A 25,713-nucleotide genomic window follows, 5' to 3' on the forward strand; every position below is an offset into this window, starting at 1 on the left:
TCATCTCTATGCATCCAACCCAGTGGTAACGGTAGCTTTTTTTGACATGTTAGCCTAGCGTAGCACAAAGAATAGAGAGAGAGAGGAGAAATAATTAGCCTACTTTCAAAGTTAAAAACTAAAACCTTCCTACGGCACCAAAACTGTCATGTTTACACACTGTCTCTTTCAGCTAGCAAATAAAAAAAAACCATTTACAACAATAAGGACTTCTGGGATCAGAGAAGATTTTTTTACTCCATATCGCGCACAATCAACTTGGATTGCTTGTACCACATCATTCTTGTGTCACATCTTGTGTGTGAGTCTCCACAAGACTCAAGATAGAAAATTGTGTAGTGTGAACAGCAAGTCAGACCAAGGCATTAGTTGACAATCTCTCTGGAAATAATACCTGTACAAAGTCCTGAACATTTTTTATTGCCTGCCTTCCACTCAATATAGACTACTTTCCAGGCCAGAGAACAACAGTTTCAATCACAGCACATGTGATGATGAATGTAGTTCTTGTTTTGCTTTTTTGAGGAGTGATGCTTTTCTTTGCCGCAGTGAGCCCAAAGCTCTCTCTCTTGATACACAGATCATGGATATGTAGGCCTATTAATTCTGCAAATTTCAGATTAATTACACTCTTTGGTGTACAGAGTCACTTGACTATTACATCATTATTTCTACCTAGACCAACCGAGGTGTAGCTGTGTGAAAGGTACTTCAGTTCTGGTCTGCAAAGTCAGTTTTTCCTTCATCCCTTTCCTTTTATTGTGCAGCTTCTCTTCACAGAGGAAATGCTTGATGCTAATCTATTCTTAGTTACAGAATTCCCTCCTGTCCATCTCCGCCACTGTTTTGACCCAATTTGGCTTCTCTGTTGGGGGCCTTAGCAAACCTCTATTCTGCATTAGTGTGTGTGTAATGTGTGTGTGCAATTTGGGCAGGCTCTGGTGAGGCATGCATTGAAGCCATGGCAAGCCAAGAAATTCAACCATGATCAAAGTCACAAAGATGCAGCATTCTGATGTTGTATAGCTGCCATCATTTGCCATACAGTTGTAACCAGATGTTTGGGCTTAATGCACATTTAAACTGGAAAAACAGAGCGAGACAAGAAAGATCAAATGCTCAGCTCTACTTGATTCACTTTTTCAACACAAACTTTTCTCGATTTCGTTTTCGACTTAGGATAGTACCAACTCAACTCGGATGAATTCTTAGCTCTGTTGTCGTAGCAATGAGTGAAGCTGCTGAGACGTCATCTTCAAGGCAACACAAACAGTAATAATGGAGGACATCAAATGGATGGCCCTTAGTCACACCAAGCAGAAAAACTTTGTATCTGAAAAGGGTGAATGCAGCAAGACAAACAAAAGACGGGAGACTTTGGGAAATCCTATATTAGAGAGAGATGATATGACTCTGGTTGCTAAATAAAAGAATAAATAAAATACTGAAAATGACCATTGCCTTATTGACACATCTTAGATGAACGGCTGTCAGTGGTAACCTCAGTGGCAAATGCATTGCATTCTGTGTTAGTGCTTCAGATTAAAAAACAATTTAGTTTTTTTTTTATGTGAACCAGCAGCAGTAGGAAATGTCTGGTTTGCATTAGCAGTAATTTAATACATCTCTGACACAACTATACAAGCTCCAACAGTGAGGCAGACATCAATAAGATACAATTACAAAACAGTAATGTTGTGAACCCAGCTCGGGAATGGCGGACTCCACCATTGACAATGATGAATACTATATGGCAAAGTAATTACAGAATGTAAATACATTAAATGGCTATTTGTGGAAAAAGAAAAGGTTTGGACAGGATGTTAGGATTTAACAATTGTTCCTCTGAGCACCAACAAGAGAGGTTGAATTATATTTTTGTAACCCATTTGAAATTAGGTGAGGGATTTTTTATATTAGTATTTATTTATTTTTTAAATTTATTTTAGAGTCAGTGGTTAGCCCTTACACCCAAGGGATCTATCTTGCAACCCCAAATGGGAAATCCCCTAAACCACTTTATAAGAGGTTTAGGGGATTGATTTTCAAAACAAATAATTAATTGATGTGAAAAATTCAGCGAGGGGTTAAATAGAGGGTAAAATACCTGACTTTGAACAACCCTTAAAAACATGATTAAAATGAAATACTCACTGCATGCAAAAAAGATTACATGCTAGAGCGATGATGGCTCCAGAATCTCTCTCAGGTAAGATACTACCTGGCTATAAGACAAAGTCATTAAAGTTTAATACAGTCTAACGCCATTTACACAGAGTAAAAAGTCTCCTCCAGTGACAACTGTCATTTTTCCATTTTATACCGGCAGATTGGAGAGCAGCTTTTGAGGTTCAGGCCACTCTGAGAAATGTCTGCCATCGCTGCCGTGATGGGAAGTGACTGGAGAATTCTTAGATTTATTAGCGCTCTCTGAGCTGGTGTCATCAGAGATTACGCCCCCTATCCTTCACCGCTCTGCCGGCACGTCAACCGCCGAATTTCAATTTCCCCGGTGAGAGGATGGGAAGGCTCTGGCTGGCGACCCCTGCTTGTGACCCTGGGGTTTCACGATGGATGGGGGAGGTGGAGGGGGGACAGATACGGGATGCTCATGAATTAGGGATGACTTCAGCGGTGCGTTCAACTTTGGCCGTCCTGCCTGTATCGCCACAGAGAATCTCCCTGATAAATGGGCATCAAGGGGAAGGAAGACTGCTCTTCTTGGTTAGGTATTCAGAGGAGCTCATGGTCGAGTTTAGCCACGTTTCAGCCATGTTTAAAACATGCGTCACTACTACTGGCACCTTGGATTCTGCATGGTCATTGGCTGGTTGAGGTTATGCTGAGCAAATACATTGCTTTTTCTTCTACTGTACGTGTTTGAAGAGTTCTACAGTAAGATGGAAGACAAGCTTCAAAGATATTTCCACAGTTCACATATAAGCAGACTTTTTTATTGATATTTCAAGACTCATAAAACCAGTTTGTTGGCTCGAACAGTATATTGAGGATCCTCAGTATATATAACAGTGCTATGACACAGAGCAGCACATTTTTTATCAAGCTTCATTAAGTGTTATTTGTAGAGACCTACTGAAAGTGAATTTGAGAAATGACTTGTTTGAAGTTGTCACTTACTCTGACTTAACACAGCATTAATAAAAGTTAAAGTTGCCTTACTGCATTTTTCAAAGGCCATTTCAAGATAAAATACCATCTTCAATTAATAAACCATTTAACCACACATCCTCTTCTAAACCAGTCATATTCATTCATCCATCTGTGCTGTTTTAGTCCTGAGTTAATACTCCAGCAATGTCATAAAATGCCATAATGTGATTAACAACAGGGAGGTAGTTCGAGTCTGACCTGAGCTCACCAGTCATGCCTGAAATGTGTTTAATCAGGCGACCGTATCACAAAAGCAAAAGACACACATGGAGTCGGTTGACCCCTCATGTGCATGCACTGCAGATTAATAGATTCAATCATCTTCTATGGATGTTCTGACTGAACTGATTTATTCTCCATTTCCTAAATTGAATTCTACATAGAGACCTGTTACCTCCATGTTTTTCTGGATTTTGTTTGAATTGATGGAAATCAAACAGGAGCATTTTTTGGAAAAGTCTTGCATTTACTGATTCACATCCTCAGCCAGTAATATGAATTAATATAATGTTTAAGCTGCATTGCTTTTTTCATTAAACGAAATATGTACTGACCATCCATTCTGAGATGATGATGTCCACCTTCTCCACAGGGAGGTTGATGTCTTCTATGCGGCCTTTGATCAGAGTGATCTTGTCCTCCAACTGGTTGGACCTGTGCGTAACATGCAAGAGTCAGAGGACTTCGACAGACAACTCAATTCAAATTTACATCACGCAGTGCCCAATAAACCAATTACTCAAGAAAGGGCTGTGTAGTTTTGGGAACTCTAGAGTCAGGTGAGGATGAGTCTCCTTAGGTCCATCACTAGTGCGACCCTTTCACATCAAATGCAGTCATATGAATCATTTTTTTAAAATATAGAAATAGTAATAGAATAAACAGTCAACTGAGTCTGAGTCAAGAACATCATTTCGGGCATTTTTTTCAAACTTGTCCATATCTGGTCAATAAGTCAATAAGTCGCCATATTGTTTTTCCAAGTACAGTATATTTCCAGCCTTTCCTTAGTCGTGTATTGACTGTGGAAGGTGGGATAACTGTGGGCCTGTAAAGGTGTCATGCTCAGGTAGGGACTGTAAGATCAGTGCTGCTGTTTAAATGATCCTTCCTTTCAGACCGGCCAGTCTGGGTATCAATCTCTGTGAATATTCCATTATCATGACAGCTAATGTTACCGAGGACAGAACAATTACTCACAGCGGCCCAGAGTGCATTTCTGTGGCAGCGATCCTTATCTTGAACTGTCTCTCCCCTCTCTGCTGCTCTGCTACCGCCGCTATCACCTCCTCCCAGAATCCAACAGCCCCCCACACCCCTCACCCACATCCCCCCGCCTCCTCCACCTTTCACAAGAGGGAAACACTGTAATCTCATTATTGGGGTAATTTAGAGGACAATGTCAGGACTCTGGGGAGAGAGTCAGTATCTGTGTGGTTGTGTGGTTGTGTAGGTGTGTGTGTGTGTGTGTGTGTGTGTGTGTGTGTGTGTGTGTGTCTGTGTGTGTGTATGCATGTGTGTGCGGCCTGTGTGTCTGTGAGAAAGAGGGGAAAGAGATTGTACATTTCATCATAGGAAACCAGTGTTTGCAAATAATTGCGGTCTTTTGATGTTGAAGCTATCCTTTTGTCATACAAAGTAGCCTTTTCCTCATAATTTAGATGTTTGTGTTGTTACTGAGGATACAAACTTTTCGATACAATTATAATTGTTTGTTTCATTGTTGTTTCGTTTAGGACTTTCACATTAAGAATGAAAAAGCAATAAAGAATAAAGAACAGATTTAACTGGAATGGCACTCAGGGGAGTGCATACCTCTTCCAAGGCCCTACAGCAAAGATACCAGCCACCTTAATGCAAGATCCATGCATTATTTCCTGAGACATTACGTGGAAAAAATGCCCTGTCTAGCAATGCTAAGGAAAGTAAGAAAAAAATCCTGGATCTGCCCCCTTATCCAGATCTGAACCAAAAGTTAATGGGGTCTATTCTGGACCGAGACCCATCCTCCATCCAAGTTTTGTGGAAATCCGTTAAGTAGTTGTGTAATCTTGCTGACAAACCAACCAACAACAGACAAACTGACATGGCCAAAAACACAACCTCCTTGGCAGAGGAAAAAATGCATTACCTGACATAGTAACGGCAATAATATTACTGAAATCCCATTAGTAATGTGTTACATCACTTTGTTACCGCTACCAATAATTTAGGAAAAATACAGAAATTGTGAACAATAAATGAGTGAACCTAACTTTGAATTCGTTTTTGTGAAGTGTGAACTTGCCCAACACTGGTCAGTGTCCCTATGCATTCATAATGTGTGTTTCTAGCTGGCAAAATGCTGATCAGCATTCTTCAACCAGTATCAAGTATTGGCTGACAGACATCAACAAACTGCTGAGCCCATATCACCCTTCAAATTTGAATTTAACTGGTCTACCTAAAATATTACCTAGTGTTTTTCCACTTTGTTGTCACAATTCAAAGCTTTCTATTGGATAATCCATCAATTCAAGCCATTTAAAAAACGTATTTAGACACTATCCATTAAGGAAGTGACTGTGAAGGAGGGAAGTCACATCTAGCTTTTCATTTAAACTTCGGCGACGGAGTCGAGACAGGAGATGGATGCTCCTGCCTAACCAACAGGAGCCACTTTAATTACAAACCTGATATTAACATCAAGAGGAAGTGATGGACACACAAAGGCCAGCAGCATGCACACACACATGCACATGCAGATATAAGAGCTTTTGAATCACAACTCGAGAAAACAGTAGCCTTAAACGGACCCACGGGCTGTGTGTGTTTGTGTGCATACATGTACGAGTGTGTAGGAGGGGGTTACACATCTTTCTTTAGCTGAATCTTCACCGCTGGCGAACCTGCGACGCAGCTTGCATGCCAACACACACACTCCAACAGCGAGTCAGTGGGCTGTAAAATTAAAACGTCCTTTTCCTTCAGCAAACCCCGTTGTTTTGCTTATACGACACTCTCTTACATAACGGTAATAATGGCAGTCATAATGGCCCCTAACTCAAAAATGCATTTTAGAGGCATGGGCGTGATGGAGGAAGTGGCTGCAGGTAGACAAAGGGACAGCGGAGGCTCTGGTGGAGGTAAATGGCTCCACTGAGGAGAACAAGCGGGTGGAAATCTGGAAACAAACAGCACCTGAAATTGGACTGAGGACTGTATTAAAACATACCATCAGGGGGTCATCTACATGTGTGCGTTTGTGTGTCTGAGACTGCGGGCCTCGGACTGAAGCCACTGCAGGGGAGGAGAGGCGAGATGTGATTGAGTCAGACTGAAGGTGTAAATTATGTGCATTATGGCCATGCGACTGACAGCAGCTCTATTGAAGTCAACCAGCTGCAACAAATAAAAGGTGGCTGGAGGTCACACAGACCTCTACTCACACAATTCTTGGTTGCACATTAAGGTAAGATGACCCTTCTACACTGTCAGCTGTTGAAGGAATGCTTCGATGAGGATCACATGACTGACGTGAGCTAGCTCTATCGTAAGGGAGTTAATCTGCTAGCATGGTGAATTTTAAAATGTTTCACCATAAATGTGAATCCATTTTTGTTGAGGCAGGTGTGTGTCTCACCTGACTATGTCCATGGCCTGATAGATGATTTCTGATTGGTCGACTGCTATGACCTTCTTGGCCCCAGATCTGGCAGCGAACATGGACAGTATGCCAGTCCCACAACCAACATCGAGCACCACCTGCACGAGAGACGAGAGAAGGAGAGGGTGAGGAGGAGAAGAAGAAGGACTGCTGTGAAAGGCTTCATCAAGATAAAAGAAAACTTTTATAAATGATAAAGCTGTAGATGTTGCAGTGTGAACAAGGTTGCTGGTTGGACTCTTCTCACATTGTCCACTGTTGGTTTTTACAGTTGGGTGGAGGGTACATTGCCATCCAACGGTTCATCTGTTTGCAGATTAGAGCCGGTTTGTGCTAAAAAATAATTAGCGCTGCACGATTTGGTAAAAACAAAATTATACTGCAATAATTTCGACAGATATTATGATTGTGATACGATTCATGGTTAGTGGAAATGATCATTTCTGCATCACAATTTTTATTTTCACTAAAAAACTATTAAAATCATGTGACTTGTGTCCGGGCCTGTCTCATATAAACATGTTTTTACATCTAGAGAACAATATTTGTAGACCAAGGCATCTCTGCAGCACTACAGTGCTTCATTATGATCCTTTTTTCCATTCGTTTTAGCTTTATCAAAATTATGTTGCCCTAAAAATGATAGACTATAAGATTGTAGTGGTGATCTGGTTGTAGGTCTTCCACTACTTGGCAGGTTATTTATCTCTAGGAGGAGCCACAACACTGCTCTGTAGAAAAGACAATGTTACACAGTACACTGTTTATGCTTTATGAATCCATTAGAGCATCACTCTGATGAGCTGCATACAAGCTATATTTTCCTTTCGTTTTTGGATCCTTAACTTCTAGTTTTTTTAACAGTATGCTGCATTTAAGCGTTGTTTGGAAGTTGTCTTGCAATGCGAGTGTCTAACGTCAGCTGGTAAAATGCATGACATTCATATTGAATAAAAACAAGAAGATAAATGATTAAAAAAATAAATAAATAAATAAACAACTGTCATGGAGTGTGGTGTAGCACATAAGAGATTTTGTGCTAAACAGCTCAACTACGATGAGCTGTTTAGCCGATTTGGCTTCCACAACTACACTAACATCTGGAGGTCAGGTCATCTAAATTAATTGTATGTTCGACATGATGAACTGTGAGTAATTCGGTTCCTCTGGTTCCCCTCGCAACTTTTAAATCTAGCCATCGTTATTGTCGGACAAGTTTTTAATCACCTCTATTTCAGGTTCCTATAGGTTCCAGCTAATTTGTTCATCTTTCGCCCCCGACTGGTGTTAAATGACTGAAGCACATCTGCAGTGACTATACACACATCTATATGTAACACTGGGTTTATGTGTCTATATTTAAGGCAACTTCTCTGCGGGCATCCCGCTGCCTTTATGGGTTCACAGAGGGTCGCCAACACACTGCTGACTCGACACAACAAACAACGCCTCACTCCTTTCTCCATCTTTCTGTACTCCCCCATCTCAAGAGGACTGCAACAAGAATATCCTGTTTTGTTTTCTATCTAACGCTTGCTGTAGAAGGTGACACTCTCCTCTCTGCCGAATGTTTCGCTCTGACAGGGATAATGTACGTTCCCATCAACACACCCTGCCTCCCTTCTCTACAGCCTCATCCGAGCACTAACCAGCAGCCGCCCATATAATGGATGGTCATGATACAGGCCACTGCTTCCTGCAACTAAAGGCAATGGGAAAAAAAGGGATTGGGGGGGGGCAGGCTTTTTATTTATTTTTTTTGGGAGGGGGGGTTGTTATGGGTTCGGTGGTGGATTGCGCGTGTCTGTTATCAGCACTCTGCAGTTGACATTCGAGGTGCTAATAAAATCACACTGTGTTTTAAATCAGACACCATCACCTTATTAATGTCTGTCCTGCAAAATGCACACACCTATTTCTTGTTAATAGGCTTGGCTGTACATTAAATCAGCTGCCCTGCACGTACTGTATACACACATTTAATACATACATATCTGTTTGCATTTGTTCATCTGGCTCACCTTGTCTCTGAACACTTCAGGGTTGCGATACATGAAGTCACGGTAACTCTCCGTGCGCACTTTGTCCTGCAGAGAGAATGTTCAAACATTAACACACAATGACGCCGCCTTTTATTGAGCAAAAGAGCTAAAAGAGAGAAAAGAATATAAAATGTTAATGTGTACAGCGAACATTGAAATTTAATTCAGGATTTCGAGGGTTTAAGTGAGGTTTATAAATGTAATGTGTTCCACGACTTCTTGTGTTGCTTATGTTATAAATTTAAATCCAGCACAACATTCAACAATCTCAAAAGCATGCAGATAACAGCAGATCAAAACAGACTGCAGAGAAAATTTCAGAGCAAATCTGTGGAACAACTGGGAGTCCTGGGAGGGGACTCTGATATTACACAAGTGGAGGTCAGGTCAGGACTCGCTAATTAACCTGCCACTCAAATCTGACCACAAACTACATCCCTTCCTCTCTGGAGTCAGAATGACAGAATCTACTGACACGACCGTAACATGCATTAATCCAAGGTAGAGTAGAGTTGAGTAGGTTCTATTCAATAGTTGTTTTTCTTGGAAGAAATTTACAATAAGGAAAGATTTAAATTAGCAAATCATTTGTAATGTGAATATGATGCCCAAAGAGTCATTCAGTGTTTATTGCTCTCGGCTAGTACAGTGAAATAAGCTCTGATGTTTGTGTCATTTAATTATGACGTAGCTGTAAACACCAGCGAAACACAAATTGATGCTATATCAAAATGTTCATGTCAAGTCCATGCTGGTAAGAAACATCGTAACAACATATTTACATTGCAGTCCATTTATCTTTAAGCTCTAAATACTCCCAGAATTCTATGTTGTAAAAAAATGTCTAACAACATTCAGACTGAGGGCTGAATGATTTGGGAAACATCTAATTGTTATTTTGCAGGTGTAAATCACATGCTGTTGCAAGTTTGTTCTTGTGCTATGATGTAAAAAACAGATTTGTTAACTTGTCTACAGAGTCTTCATGCGTATTTGGATTTAATTCAACTTTGTAAGACTGGCGGAAAAATGTCTTCAAATTTATCTTAATTGAGTACATAATTACATATCCATATGGACATAAAAAAGCTATTGGTCGCTCTTATTGTTCTGCTCATTCCCTCTTTGTGTTTTGCTGACAGCGTTTCCTTGCTGAGCTGCGGCAGAGGCAACAACACAATCAGGGAATTTCATACTTAAAGACCATATTCTTAGAAGATGCCACTTAATTTGGCCAGCTCAGATAGCTGATGCCTCACATTAACATGAGCTAAACTTGAAATTGTATTTTGAAAATAACAGAAATGAAGATTTTGTCTCCCATCACTTACATTAGGATTGAAAAACGTTGCAACCAATAACTTATTCTTGAATATGTTCTGATGTGGGTCATGTTTTACAGTGACATGTAAAAAAAAATTAAAAAAAGTTAACCTGTCCATTAAAATGAAGGCTACAACTAGACATCTAACTTAGAAAACGTGACATCCTCTTTCATACAGTCTCTCAGACACACACACACACACACACACACACACACACACACACACAGTGCGTCATAGGTGATATGCTTGACGTCGACCTGTGAAAGAGTTGACCACATTCTACCGCAAAGCCCCCCGTCACGTGTTCTCGGCCCCTCCTGAGGCTCTGATGGAGTTTACAGCCTGACGCACTCACATGACGCAAAACTTAACAGTGCTTAGCACCAATCAGGACTGCCAACAGGAATATGTCTAGGCACTGCGGTAAGTAGAACAGGAAAGGAGGAGACAGAGCTGACCCCCACCCTCATACATACACACCCCTCAGCCTGCTGACACTTTCAGCTTTCGGCGTTTGAGCAGTGTAAAAATTAATTTCCACGTTTCGAGCATCCACCGTGCAGGCTGGCGTCTCACATGAGAGCTCAGCGCTTATTGCTGATTTGTCACTTTTGAGAAAATGTCTTGTCCTCACTATCAATGTGTGCATAAAGATGATCATTTTCATTTACGTGCTTCATCGAAATCTTTCAGCCAAGACGTACGCTGATGAACCCACTTTTCCTCTGCAGAGACTGCTGCGCCTGGGGGGGGGGGGCTCACAAGACTATAATGAGACCTGCAGGCCTGGTCAGTGTGTGTGTGTGTGTGTGTGTGTGTGTGTGTGTGTGTGTGTGTGTGTACAACTCAGACCTTCAGCATCTCCTCATGGATGCCATAATGGCCGTAGGAACTGAAGTAAGCCTCGTCCTCGTCCTCTCGGAGCTCGGCCACTGTGCCCAGGTTGCCAGATTTGCTGGTTTCTGCGTTCAGTACCAAACCCTGAGCCAGAAGCCTGAAAGAAGAACGGGTAGATCTGCATTTAACTTCTCATATTAGGGCGCGGGACAAAAGTAGCGGCCTGAAAGCAGAAAGCACACACAACCTTCATGCAGGACGTAGCAGTAAATGGAGGAGATGGGAGGCATTCATCTTTCTAACTCTCTTCCACCCCTCCTCACCTCAAACCCCCACCCCCCTCTTTCTGTAATTTTCCCTTATTGCCCCCCTTCCTACCTCCCCTCCTCACTTTAACCTCCATGCTGCAGTGGAATTTTCCCTTCCCTTTTTTATCTTTCCCCTTCCTCCAAACTTCTTCCACAAGGTACTGTAGTTGATGTTTCTACAAAACTGGGTTCACTGTGTCCCCCTGCTGGCCTCAGGTGGGTAGTGCAGAAGTACAGGAACACACTGGAGTGTTAAATGACTGAAGCACAGCTGCAGTGACTATACACTGGGTTTAAGTGTCTATATTGTATTTAAGGCAACTACTCTGCGAGAGAAAAAAGAAAGAAAAAAAGAAATCTACCAAAAATTGACAAGAAACTAACTAGTAACAGGTCAACCTGAGTGGTTATTTAAAAAAAAAGCAGAGAAACGTCACTGACTTGAGTTTGTGCAGGTCATCCATGGCCCTGGCAAGCGCCTCCTCTGAGCGGCAGGCTCTCTCCTCAGCGGCCTGTGCCCTCCGGAGTAGTGCATCATGGGACTCAGCCCCAGACGACTGGCATGTCGACAGGCCCGGCCTCTCACTGTCACAGAGCTCCTCAGGGTCTGCCAGAAATACAGAGAGGGGGATATAGAGGTAAAACATGTAGGCTGCACACAAAGACTAAACAAAGTGACTCACTCCTGCCTCTAACCTCAGATTTATTTACCTTAATGTTTGCTTCCCGTTTCTTTTGTTAATCTTAAATTATTCATTTTGTATTCATAGGATTTTAAATGGCTGCTGCATGAAAAGTTTTCCTTGAAGTGACACTACAGTGAAGTGAAGTAAACTGAACTGAGTGGATGCAAAACCTCTGTACAAGAAATGGGTGTAGCTTTTGTTTGGTGTGTTTGTTTTATTCCTGACGAGATTTGGCAAAATATGAAATTATATTACAGCCGCTCCTTTTTAGCGGCTGCAAATGGAGCACAAACTCAAATATCAATTATAACCATCATCGGCGAAGCCTATTTCTAAAGCTGTCATTTTGCACAGTATTTCAACAATCATGCAGGGAGAAATACACCAGGGAGAGAGACCATTTTCTACTGCCAGGGCAATGCAGCTGAAAGACAGGCCTGGGGTTGAATAAAGTACGTCACTCTCTCTTTTTCTCAACCAGAAAATCTGTCACTCCATTTACCTTCACTAATGCTCTCTGCACCTGCACACAAAACTAAATCCAGCTCCTTCTCTGAGGATTTTTCAAGGGGAAGCTGAGGCTGCTTGAGAGAAAATAGCAACGCCAGAAAAATGACAACTACAAAAATCCATGACAAATTATTTTGTGAAATACTAAACAATCATGTTTGTGTTTGAGTTGAGGGATCTGACAATCAGGCAGAACAGCAATCTGAAGCAGCTGTTCCCCCTGTGAGTGATCTGAGAAAACTGCTTTTGGCCTATCAGGATCTAATCAAGAGACAAAATAACTAATTATCAATATGTTAATGAGACAATCAGGATGGGAACCAGAGGACTGAATCAAGATTTGTTAATGTTGTGAAAGTTGTACATTTATAGTCACTATTTGCTTTACACAATTACAGTGAATTTAGGCCAGACGAGTACTGCATAACAGAAGTTTTCAGTAGCCTCACTGCCCACCTCAGAGGATGCGCGATCATGGGGTCCCAATTGTGATTAAACATGTTTCATGCATTTGTTGGTTATCTTGTAGTGTGAGCAGTCATATCAGCATATTTGCTTCTGTAGTTAACCTCAGTTCAGTAAGTACAGTCAGGTAACAGGACATGACAAATGTCATCAGAATCATATTAAGCCGAGCCACCACTACACTCAAAAAACAATGCTTGTTGGATTATTGAACAGCACTTCAGCCTGTTCCTCTCCACACTTTTTGACATCAGACTTCAGCAGGCTACATCCGACAACTTCTGCAGCTTCCTAAAAAACAACGACAACTACTTCTGTTACTTTTCGTGTGTACAGTCGAGTGCAACAAAATGATTGCCATCTTGGAGAGACCGTTTCCTGGAAGTGTGCATCCTGATCTTTATTTCTACAGTCAAGCACCTCTCAGACTTCTCTACTGTATGTTGGCAGGCTTTTCTCGCTGTCCTCTAGTGTGGCCATTCAGAATAAATATGAACCATTGCCTTTATTTTGTTTGGATGACGCTTTGCACAAACTAGTTTGTTTGAACTGTGCTGAACCCTTCACACTTCTTCCATTACAGGCGAGAAAGCTGCCAAGTCAGTGGCTGCAGTCAACATTTCCAAGGGCGACACCACTGTTTTTTTAAAAGGAAACTTCAGGACAATTTTCAGCCATGTTTGTGGCAACAAAAGCCAGATATTTTTTGCCAGGAAGTTTTTCTTTGTGGCAACCAAAACAGGTATTTTAAGTCAACATGATCTTTGCCTAACCCTAACCCAAGTACAGCATTGTCACAACAAAAAATTGAAAATTGATCCAAAAGAAATGTAAAGTTGCAAGATAAAGAAAGATGTAATGTTTCAATATATCCATGGTTTGCGGAAATGGACATTGCCAACATTAATTCTGCTGATTGGGTTGCCATCACGTGCTTTGAACATCTAAAAACAGATATATCTATTGGGATTGTTACGCGTTACTATAAAACTTTAAAATTGCTGTACCTGTCTGCAGCAAGGGGTCGTCCTGTAGGACCGGTCGCAGGAAGTCTTCGCTCTCCCAGGGTAAGGGAGCATCTGGCAGCCCCGTCAGACCGGATGCATCACATTTCTATAAACACAGATTTGTTTAGAAAGAAAATCTATCCATTTTATTAGACTTTTTTAAGTTGTTATGCTATAACTGGATTATTTTCCAGCAGATGTTTTCTGATATCTTCTTGGGACTGAATATGAATGAACAAAAATTGCATAGATCACAGAATTTCAACAATAAATACATGTTTTTCTTTCATACAGTACTTACTTTTGACCGTATGAAGTTGATCATCTTTATGTAACCGTAGTCATCTAATTCTAAAAAGGGGGGAAAAAAGTTAAGCCATTTGCACATATTTGAATAATCCTCTGGTTCTTCAGAGACACAGAGAGTTTAAGAATTTACTTACTGTGTTTTCTTATCACATCTACGAGGTTGACCTGGTGCTCAGCTGTGCAGTGCTGCAGGGTGGCAGGCACAGAGCTCAGCAACCTTGAACGCAGAGTTTACAGGAAAATCAGTTTCATTACAACATCTAAAATATTATAAACTCACATATCAATCTTTGTAAATTAGTAACAGATTTATCAGATTTATGAGAGAATAAACTGGATCGTAACGTACAAACTTCAAATTGTATGAACAGCTGCACCCTGCTGAAATACTTGTTGCGGTTCGAGTTTAGATTTGCAATTACTGTATCAATTTGCTGCATGTCACAGTCCTCCGGCAGGGAGGAAACAATAATGAGGTCTGACTTGCTTTTGGTTGTGCAGACTACATGAAAAATAAACTAAACGACAAACCGAGACTGATTTTGAGCTTTTAAATTGGAAACAAAAAAGAAAAACTAGTGAAAATGAAGACAGACAGTTGGGATTGTCTGCTGCTGACTGACCACAAGGTGAGTCTTAGGACACTGGGGCATGTGCTTCTATCTGTTGAACAAATTACTCATCAGAGAAGGTTTGAAGAGTTATTTATGAAGCATGTCACTATTATTTCTGCTCCAGAAACGTGTAGGGGGCTGATACCGAACTGATACCGATAACTGATGATTACCTGCCTCTCGCAGCATTTCACATTTTTGAATTTTAAAAATAAGTTCATAACCTGTAGTTTATGCAGATGTTGCGGGAAAAGATGGATGATTTATTATTCATAGCTCGAATAACATTTATTGGGTTAAACTCAAGACTTTTTCCCTCCTCTCCAAACACTTGTGGAGAACATATTGCAAGTTACAACTGTGTTGTCTTCTTCTGAACTTGAAAAACAATGCCTTCTCCAGCAACACATTTAAGGTCAGTTTGTTTATTCAGTCGTTAAAACAAAGAGTGTTTGTTGAGGCATAAAAAAAAAATCACTTTCTCTTCTGATTACAATTTCCTCCCCAAAACAACACAGTGCACCTTTAAGAAAATCACTGCAGTGCGTTAACATGTCAACCTAGACTCATCCAAACGCCTGCTGTAGTTAGCTGTTGCACAAAGTCTGCAGTCTTTCCTCCAGCAGCAGCATCTCACCTGTCACAGAAGAGACAGGTAACCTTAACCTGCTGACTGTCCTCCTCCAGCCACTGCCACTGCTCTTCGTCATCATCTTCGTCACCGTCAGAGAGCTCGGGCATCTCCTCAGCATCTCCATCACAGTCTGTCAAAACGAAACCTCATTACAGTTGCACGTAAGAGACACTAAACCACATAGCTTAGTTACTCTGGCAGCGTTGAAGTAAGCTAAGATGAATTAGCTTTAACGTTTCAACCGAGCAAACGGCTGCTAACGCGTCGTGAACGCAAACAAAGACACAGTTCAGTCGCAATATACGCAACAGACATTATCGCCAGCCAAAACATAAGCTTGCATTTTTAAAAAGTGTAAGTTTTGGGGGTTTAAATTAGCTATTTACTGCACTCACGTGTGTCTGTGTACTCTGCCATGATGTCGCCTTGGTTTCAGTGGACTTCCTGGTGACGTCAGGTGACGTAGAGAAGGGCCGAGTCACAAGAGGCACTACCAGGTAGACGCCACCAGATGTCGCCAAAGCTTTATTTAATTTATGACACCTGTTTACTGCAACTCGGTCTGGTCTGACACACAGGTGCAGGTGAAGAGTATAAATGTGACACAAACATAAAACCTGGCTGCTTGGATAGGAGTTTGATGAAGGACAAATGCAAATAAAATTAGGTAAGTTTTTCTTATTTGAAAACGCTCAAATAATTATTCGTTTTGAGGCATACATTATATATACATACACAAATACACACATACATACCACTCAAAATTAGTTAGGGATATTGCGACATAGGTGCATATATGCATGTGAATGGATATGCAATAAAAGTCCATTTAAATGTGTGGCATTATTTGGGGGGAACAAAAATATAAACAAAAAGTCAGATATGTCACAGAATAAAATATCAAGTGAAACACTAAAATATCCCTAACTCATTTTGAGCAGTGATAATCAGCAGCAGTAAAATGCATCATACACATTATGCACCAGTATTATCCTAAAAACATCTTTCATAGTAAAACACAGACAGGGACCGTTTTTCTGCATGTTGAGCGCTTTTGATACTAAAGTTAGATAGTAAAGTTTGCTGATAATTATGATATTGTGTGCAGGACTTTCACTCGTACGAGAATATTTTCACTGTATGGTATTAAGTAAAACATCTGAATACCTCTTCCACCGCTGACAAACACTATGTAAAGACAAAACAAAACAGGGCTAGTTTAACAGCTGCCGTCATAACAGCTTTATCACAATGTCAAAATGTGGAAAAATGCCAGTAATGTGTATTAACAGTTCATGTTTAATAACAAAATAATTGTAAATACAATAAATAACATCTCAAAAATATGCTCCAGACTTATGTTTAACCTCCAAACTGATTTCTGATTAATTCTGATTTCTTTATTTACCCCTGCAAAGCCAGTTTGTGGAGACCAAAAAGAGCAAAAACTTTTAATGATGATATTTTCTTCAGAGTCAGACACTTTGTAGACAAGCAACAGAGCTCAGAGCAGGTTTAAAATCTGTCAGGGAAAAACAGATCACATCTTTAACAACAAGTTATTTCACCACTGAGACCTTGACAGCTGGTACCAATTTACATTATTGCAAAACAGACATAGCTCAAAATAGAGAGAAGTTGCTAAAAATGCATCGGTTTAACCACAAAGGCGTACCTAGTGCTGGTGTTGCCACCAATATTGGCGTTTCCCGAAACAGCATCAGTCAGGTGAAGTCAAACTTCAGACTGATCCTTTTCCAAAGGACTTGAGACAACCGTGTCACCTTCTCCTTCTTTTTCTGCTGGTTGTACAGTCAGAGGAATAACTGTAACTGGTTCGTTCTTTTCCAAGGCAGGTCCAACTTCTGCTGTACTCTCAGACTGGTCATCATGGTTTGATGTTTGAGGTACAAGCTTTGCATCTTGGCTCTCCGTCTGCATGGGTGAAGCAGATTTGGTGCTTGACTCTCCATCTTGGCTCTCCGTCTGCATGGGTGAAGCAGACTTGGTGCTTGACTCTCCATCTTGGCTCTCCGTCTGCATGGGTGAAGCAGACGTGGTGCTCAACTCTCCAACTGAAGGAACAACTGATGAAGTGATATCTGATGTCTGAGTGGGAGCCGTTTCTTCGTCTGATGAATGGTTGTGAGGAGGGAGCTCAATTGTGGGAAGTCTTTGGAAAGGTTTGAATTTGCCTTGGACATGGCTTATTGCTCTATCCGGTGGTGGAGGATGCCAGCTGCTGGGTTGTCTTCCTCTGGTATCATAATTAAGATTTAGCCGCCTTTCACTTGATGCTGGAACACCAAGACCATCATGGCTATATCTTCCCTGATTCTGTTTTACAGATGGAAACCCCCTTTCCAAGAACTTTCTACCTGCAGCAGAACTAGCTTGTGGCTGTGTTTTGTCAATACTAGGCTTGATGTGGCGAACCTGGGCATATCCTCTTGCTTCAGACGTCACATCACTGCTGAACATCCTGGGACTCCATGTTGGACTCTTTCCTTTTCCTGCTGAATTACTGCCAGGATTTCCATTCACCTCGGGCCTGGTTGGGAGATGCAAGCCATGTGGGTGTTTGGAAAATATGTTGGGCCTGGATGGGTTTATATGCATCTTCTGAGACTCAGACTTCAGACTGGACTTGATAGCTTGGATATCTGGACTTTCTGTGCTGCCATGTGAATATATGGGGACCCTTCTGCTTGGTCCAAAGCCCACTGGTGCTTTCTCTACCTGAGGTGAAAAACCTCCCGTCAGCTTGGTTCTTGATAGATGAAAGATATGGGGTGGAACCTGAACTGCACCTGTGGAGAATACAGAATCAGAGTTTGCTTGATGAATCTTCTTGCCTTCAGGAAAAGCGAATGTTTTGGTTCCAGAGCGGTCGTACACCCCAGCACTTCGTCCTTGTGCAACTGTGGCAGACTTGAAGCCTTTTTGAAAAAGGTTGACTTGGCTTTTTGGAACATTTCTATATACAGGATAAGGATACCGGCTTTGAATTTGTGATGATGCAGAGTCGGTGGTGTGATCTTCTTGAGCAGGTTGGCTGCCACTTGATGTCTTGAAACCAGCTGTAGGGATTCTTAAAACAGGTAGTTCACTCCATCTTTTGTAGTCTCTTTCATCATTGTGGACTCCCTCTGGTGTCTGTCCTGCCTGGACACGTGGGACGTAACCTATTGAAACAAAACACATTGACAGATATTGTACAGACTTCTCCAGTGATGGAATGTAACTGAGGTATATTTACCCAAGTACTGTACTTTACTAGTAAAGTTGTGTGGTGAGTATTTAAATTTTCTGCCACTTTATACTTCCAAAATACATTTTAGAGGCCAGTATTGTACTTTTTACTTCACTTTGATAACTTAAATCACTAGTTACTTTGCATGTTGGATGCTAAATCAGAGGAGCCAAAGTTGTGCATATTTAAATTAATTTATTTGATCTGCAATTGGATTAAAAAACAAAACACCAATTTCAATCATCAGAAAAATACTGAATATCAGATCTGATAATCAGTTGACTCATGGTATACAGTCTGTAAATCTATATACGATTTAGTTTTACCTGTACTTTTGATACTTCAGTACTTTTATTGAAAGAAAGTTACTTTTAATACTTCGGTACATTTGATTTCAGATACTTTCACTCAAGTAGTATTTGAATGGAGGGACTTTCACTTTTACCAGAGAAATATTTTAACACAGTATCTTTACTTTTATTCCTGTACAACTTTTGGGTACTTTTTACAACACTGGATTTTTCAAACAATAGGCAACTAATCCTCTATTATTTTTAAAAGCATATTGAACATTTAACATTTCTGTTAAAATTGCAAACTTTCAATACCTTTCTGTGTATCCTCACAATTTACGCCACGGTCCAGCAGCCAAAGACAAAGAACAAACAGCCTGCAGAGTGAAGGACAACACAGGTAAGATCAACAGTTTCCAGTGCATCTTTAGATGACCGCTGAAGTCACTACAATCAAGTGAAACCTACAGTATATTGAACACCTGTTACCTAAAATATCCTGTAGGGCTCATTGTAAAGCCTTTTTCAGCAGCACCATACCCAACAGTAGATCAAGCTGTGGCTACCCTGTTGGAACAGGTGGCACAGATCCAGACCAAAGTTTATAAACTCCAAGCTGTGAGAGGCAGATCAACTCGGCTGCTCCTCATTTTGGACTAATTGCTGCATGGCCAAGATGGCAACACCCAAAGCTGCAGGAGGAAGAGGAGGCTGTCTGTTTTTCCCCAAACAATGTCAGTTTGAGGTAAATTCTCCTGCTCAGTGTCACTTCTGGGGAGTACGTCATTTGTTGTTTGCTGAACGAGCTGTAGACATGTTTGGGCAAACGTTTTAATATTTAGCTTCAAAAAAGAACGTGACTGTCGGTTATTAGTACTCAAACTTTTGTTTTTAGTCTATTGTGGATAAAACTGCATTTCAGTTGAAGCTTTGACTTTCTTGTTACAGTACAAAGATAACTTTAGATGGGTTTATTGTTTGAACCACCCATTACTTGAAGCTTAGTTAAAAAAAATAGTTTGGATGAACTGTGTCATCTAATATAAATCTCTTGCCAGCTAGTAAGATTAGGAGTAAAGAAAATGGAAAATGACTTCTTGGAAGGAATGATTTTTGTGTTATTCAGCTGGTGTCTTTTTACTATTTTTTTGTTTGTTTGTTTGTTTTGTATTAGATTTATCTGAAAGTAAACCTAGTCTTCACTTGAAAGGTATGGGACTTTATTTGTGTGTACCTGAGGTCATCATCTTTTAATAGAATGAATGAGATCCTAGATTGACTTCTGGCAGAAAACTTTATTCATAACTTAATATTTTACCACATCATAATATATATAAAATTATTTTACCACATATCATTTCTGGAGAATTAAAACAAATAAATTGCAACTTTAGACACTCAAAGGCACATTTAGCTGTAACTGAGAGCCAGGACACAACACATAAGCCTTTAGAGTATAATGGGTGTTACCACATTAAGTCACAGGGGGGCGCTGCAAGATCAAGGAGAAAAAAAATGCAAGTTTATTTAAATATTGTCTCTGAAACAAAAAAACAGACAAATAAAATTAAAGTAGAAGAGTGTTGAAAAAAGAAGTTGGAACAATCTTTTAGATTTTTGCATGAACACAATACTCTAAAACTATGCATGTGCAAGCAATGTCAAATATTAACATGGTTCTAAAATGATTGTTGAAATAAGGGATTATGGGTTAAAATTCATTAACATTCATCAAATACAGCAGTTAAGACCTTAAATTGGTTACTGAACTTGTAGGACCATCATTTGCCATCAGAAAAATGCATAAAGAAGTCAGTATCAACAAAGTTTATTCAAAATTGTTCCATTCATTCCATTTTTATCACTGTAAAAATTAAAATCTTTAATTTATGGCACTGTATACTACATACTACACAGATGCATAGCACAGATATATACACCAGATATTATCATTGACAGCCTTTATGGAATCATTTTCATAAATCAAACACACACACAGTTAAATAAGTAGAACAATGATATGAAAATGATGTTTTTAATCAAGTGTAGAATAAACCATAAAACCACATTAAGGCAGTTTTCAATGTGCTGTCTCAAAGCACAAATAATAAACATCAAAAAGCCTGGCTGAAAATATTACATTCACTACATACATCATTCAAGACCAAAGAAGTTAAACCCAAATACAATTTCAAGAATAAATATTTTGCTAGCTTCACAGGATGCTTCCTCTTTATAGAATCTAGCAGACCGACTACAAGAAGTACTTTCATAGAAACACACTTTGGTTTCCTGAAAACAGAAAAAAATCATGGATACATTAATGTAAATTTTCAAATAGGCATAATGAGAAAATTCTGATAATATGATGATGATGATGATGATGACGTGGTTATTTGTAGCGTGCAGTTGTCTTTACATCTGCTGCATTATCTGAAAAGAGAAAAAGAAACTATTAGTTTTGAGCCTTAACTTTGTAAAGGTACAGCTTTAGAGCAAAAGCAAAAATTTGAATCATTAATTATTATCTTGAGATGAAAGATAAAAGCCTTTAGTGGCAGACGCCTTAATCTGACTTTATAGCAAAGGTGGTTGAAATTTAAAACTCCCAATATTCACCAACCTGCAATCTCAAGAAGACTTTTGTTACGAAAACTAACTTAATGTGCTGCTTGTTTATTATTAATACTTATTTGTTCTTTTTGTGTGTATTATACAAGGCCAAGCTGTCAGTGATGTCATCAGTGAAAACAATTAATATTTTTCTCACCTCACTGTATTTCCTCCTCTCTCTTATTTCCCTTCAATCTTTCCCAGACTGGCGATGTCTTTGTTCTCCAGGATCTCCGTCTTCTGCTCAGGTTGAATCAGAGTGTTTGACACCATCGCTTTTGCCACTACTTGGATTGGGATGGCCATGGACGTAGAACAGACAGAAGAAAAGGCACCAAGGAATTTCCTGGCCATCCACTCGGCAGGTCGACTCTCTTGCCTATCTACCAACAAAACCCTGTTGGAGGAAAACACAAAGGTATTGATGACTTTGTCGGGCTTTGTTCAGACTGCAGGCAGAGCAGATGTTTCTCTACCGTGGCAATTAAGGAAATTCCCTTCTCAATAGGTCATACTAGCAATCGGGTACAATCAACATTTGTATCATGTAAAAGGGTGTGATCACATGTTTTCTATGGTCTGCACCACAGTGGAAAAAGTTGACCTAGTTACAATTTTGTATTTGGTTCATTCTAATTTCACACTAAACTATTAAGATCCATTCATGACAAAAAGCACATGGTGTCACAAGTGCCTTGTTTACTGGATGGAGTTTTGGTAACAAGTTAACAAATATGATTGCAGTCCCTGAAACATTAATAAAGCGTAATATTTCTACATATTTTTATTGCTGCCTCACTGCCAAAGGCTTACTAGGACACTGGAATATTACACATAGACGTCACTGATAGAGACATTGGAGTAAAATATTACGTTATAAATAAAGTTTTCTGCCAGAAATCAATCAGGGATATCCTCTTCTTTAGTCTTGTATCAACTAAGAACCCACGAAGACTGGATGAATATGAGCATCAGCCCAGATTTAGCTGTGTTCTGCTCAGCTTCCCTATGCATTATAAACTGATCACATCCAACATCCATTTCCATATTCCTCCAATCCAATTTGTTTGAGTAATTTCCTGTAGCAGGTTTTTGTTTTAGATTTTCTTATCTCATATGGGAAATGTGGAAGTGTGTCTTATGAAATGACTGAATTAAGCAAATTGGATCACTCACCCTGGTCTGTAAATGGCATATCTGTCAAAACCCAGCGCCTCAATATCTGCTTCCACTTGTCCCTGGAAGAAAATCAATTTCACGTTGACCTTTTAGTGGCTGTCCAATGTCATCATTTAATGAGGCCCACAGGTAAGGTTTAGTTGAGAAGAAAACTCCAGTATGTGGCATGCATTCAAGAAAGGAAATGGGTACCTTGACTTTGAGGTAGAGGAAGTTGCTGTTTTTCTCAGCTCCTCTAGAGGACTCCAGGTGGAACTGTGTGCAGCCTCCTGACTTGGCGAGCTCTGCTGATTTTAGAACGTAGTCATGATCGACACGGATGAATATTTCCTGAAATAAAACAGACGAGTAACAGGAAAACAATTATTTTGATGGCATTTTGACAACACTGACAGGTGTCTGCCAAAGTTTGCATGTCATTGACAAAATGTAAAAATCTTCATGTTCATATTAAATTCAGCAAATTAGCTGATCAGAACAAAGAATCAATGAGATCATGTTGTTAATAAGTGTATTGTAATCATGACTGAACAATAATTCAAATTGTTGTTTATCAGCTTTCCATTTAGTTACATACTGATTTTCTGTTTCTACACGTCCTCAAACTAATCTTTAGCATCCTGACCTGCAATTTCCTGCTTTCTACAGCAACACCAATATATCTGTGATAAGCTAATATAGCCTACCACGGATATATTAACAGCTATTATAAGAAATATATAAGCCTAGCCAATATCAGTTTGAAATTGCTGGAAAAGTTAATACATGGCAAAGAAATTGCTGAGTCATTGCTACGAACAAGCAACTCAGTCGAATCCCAAAAGATGTATTTCAATTTGGTCATTTTGTGCTGCAGTACAACATTAAAATCTTAATGGTTTAACTCACAGCCCCTGCTTTTGCTCTGGTTGTTCCCAGGCAGCAGTAGCCAACATCATGACCTTGGAAAGCAGCAGCATGGTCATCAAGCTTCTCAAAGTCCACCACCTCTTGTACCTGGAGGAATAGAAAACACAAAGTCAAGCATAAATTTAATCAGGACAACATCTCAGGTGATCGAGTCAACTGAGAAAACAAACCCACTAACCAGTTTTTCATATTCCTTGCCCTCAAAGGTGAGCGGTCTCCTTCCTATGAGAGTAATCTTGGAGAAGATGTTGCGCTCCAGCAGCTCTTGAAGCAACACCTTGCCTGTCTCTCCAGAGGCACCGAGGATGAAACAGCTTTTATTTTGCTGCCTGAAGTTTTCCTCCAGAGTCTTCATGTCCTCAGCCATGCTGTGTGCAGAAACAAATTGACTGCTCTCTTAACACCTTGTATAAGCTCAGGTAATACTAAAATCAAACGAATGGATTTATGTAGGCAATGTGTAAACGTAAAACAAATTGTGCAAACATTGTTTATTATAGCTGCATAAGGCATGTTTTCACATACTCTTTGACTGAGCAGTCAGATAAGTTAGACTGACTCACTGTATAGTACTCATGACAAGAAATGCCATGTTCCCTCTGTCACAGGCTCAACTGTCGTCGACCTCTTTATTATTAAAAACTGATAAGTAATGGCTGCAATATGTGCCGAATTAATGAGAAGATGCATTTAACTCAAAAGCCAGTACTAGTATTGTATTACATAGTAAGTACTTTTTCCATAAAGAAACGAGACTTTAAATTGACGGATTTCTTAGTAGGGGTTTGGCTTAACGTTCGTAAGCCATGGAGAGATATGAGCTTTGCTTCTCTCTGACGTTTACATTGGTTAAACACAGGTCAGAAACCATTATAGCCAACACTTCCCATTAACGTTAGTTACATTTACATGTTTTTAATGTAAGACAGCAGCTAACTTAACGTGCAGCATCTGGCTGGCAGAGAACTAGCTTAACCCTCCGCTGCTCTTTACCTGGCGTATTTAACCGGATCAGGGTCGTCGAAGTAAGTCAAAACCGCTGCAATGACAACAACTAGGACAGCTAAGAGCCCGGTAGCTTTTCCCAGAGTGGTGCCCAGTAGTTTCATAAGAGACATTTGCAGGAGCAGCCATGGACCCGTCGCTGGGAGCAACGGTTAGATTGCTAGGACACTTCCTGGTTGCTTCATCTTTACGGACGGTGCTCTCTTCCTGTTTCGGTGATAGGCTGGGAAAATATCAGAAATGATCGTCACCGTCACTTTGTGGCTTGGCAGACGGCACAAGCTAACTTAAAGATTGTTAATTGTATAATATTGTAGGAAACTAAACAGCGAGAGGGACTATGAACTTCAAAAAGCCCTGTTGTCATCCTCATTTTCCACCATAGACAACGCTTATAGACCGCGCATGCGCACTTGGAATTTGAAGGACCCCTGAGCCATGAGAATCCCTCGTGTGATCATCTGTGCAGTCTCTACTGTAATCCAGAGCAGTTTTTTAGCCAAACTGGCCCCTATACCATAGGATCATTACTACCTAATGTCCTCTTGTGGTGCTTACTGTATTGCTGTTATAATAGGCTTGTGATCCACTTCATTAGAGGTTTCATAGTCACCACCATTATCTTCAAAAATGAATTTATTCATACAAATCTTTGAGAGGGAGTCGTTATCATTTATTTAAAGTGGGGCTCTAAAATGTGTGTATGAACATGATATAAAAACTTTGTTTTGTAAACAAATTTTAATTTAGCAGTCTTTTAAAATATATTACCAAGTTGTTCGTCTGGGATAAAAGACCATAGCTTTGTGGCAATTCTGCATTGCGAAGGTACAGAATTAAATGTGCTATTTGGAAGAAAAGTTGGTTTTTGAGTCTCACTCCCAAGTCAGCCAAAACTGACATTTTG

General features: G+C 40.1%; 3 protein-coding genes across 4 annotated transcripts in view; all 3 read right to left on the minus strand.

Moving 5' to 3' along the window:
• Positions 1-16,055, minus strand: part of prmt3 (protein arginine methyltransferase 3) — a 54,228-nt gene extending 38,173 nt beyond the window's left edge. The window contains exons 1-10 of the mRNA XM_084348159.1: positions 15,950-16,055; positions 15,558-15,684; positions 14,441-14,523; positions 14,299-14,348; positions 13,998-14,103; positions 11,771-11,936; positions 11,037-11,178; positions 8,839-8,904; positions 6,794-6,915; positions 3,726-3,825 (exon numbers count right to left, since the gene is read on the minus strand). Of these exons, the coding sequence (XP_084204285.1) occupies positions 3,726-3,825; positions 6,794-6,915; positions 8,839-8,904; positions 11,037-11,178; positions 11,771-11,936; positions 13,998-14,103; positions 14,299-14,348; positions 14,441-14,523; positions 15,558-15,684; positions 15,950-15,971 (984 nt within the window). The 5' untranslated portion in view covers positions 15,972-16,055. The remainder of the gene's footprint in view (positions 1-3,725; positions 3,826-6,793; positions 6,916-8,838; positions 8,905-11,036; positions 11,179-11,770; positions 11,937-13,997; positions 14,104-14,298; positions 14,349-14,440; positions 14,524-15,557; positions 15,685-15,949) is intronic.
• A 780-nt stretch (positions 16,056-16,835) lies between these two features.
• Positions 16,836-19,703, minus strand: LOC311264957 (uncharacterized protein). Of its 2 annotated transcripts, XR_014623519.1 has the most exons (4): positions 19,590-19,703; positions 19,416-19,477; positions 17,230-18,739; positions 16,836-17,076 (listed from the first exon to the last, which is right to left on the minus strand). XR_014623519.1 is itself a non-coding variant. In XM_084366211.1 (3 exons), the coding sequence occupies exons 1-3, from the start codon at positions 19,610-19,612 to the stop codon at positions 17,289-17,291; spliced, it is 1,536 nt and encodes a 511-aa protein (XP_084222337.1). In that variant the 5' UTR covers positions 19,613-19,703; the 3' UTR covers positions 16,836-17,288. The 2 variants fall into 2 exon arrangements, 1 of the variants encoding a protein (XP_084222337.1); XM_084366211.1 differs by having other exon boundaries at positions 16,836-18,739.
• Positions 19,704-20,911: 1,208 nt separating this feature from the next.
• Positions 20,912-25,192, minus strand: LOC311265056 (oxidoreductase HTATIP2-like). Its single transcript, XM_084366371.1, has 7 exons — positions 24,795-25,192; positions 23,980-24,169; positions 23,781-23,888; positions 23,085-23,222; positions 22,890-22,951; positions 21,871-22,110; positions 20,912-21,533 (listed from the first exon to the last, which is right to left on the minus strand). The coding sequence occupies exons 1-6, from the start codon at positions 24,917-24,919 to the stop codon at positions 21,894-21,896; spliced, it is 840 nt and encodes a 279-aa protein (XP_084222497.1). The 5' UTR covers positions 24,920-25,192; the 3' UTR covers positions 20,912-21,533; positions 21,871-21,893.
• Positions 25,193-25,713: the final 521 nt, after the last annotated feature.

This window comes from Pagrus pagrus (genome assembly GCF_965226575.1).
Source record: "Pagrus pagrus genome assembly, chromosome: 1".
NCBI lineage: Eukaryota > Metazoa > Chordata > Actinopteri > Spariformes > Sparidae > Pagrus > Pagrus pagrus.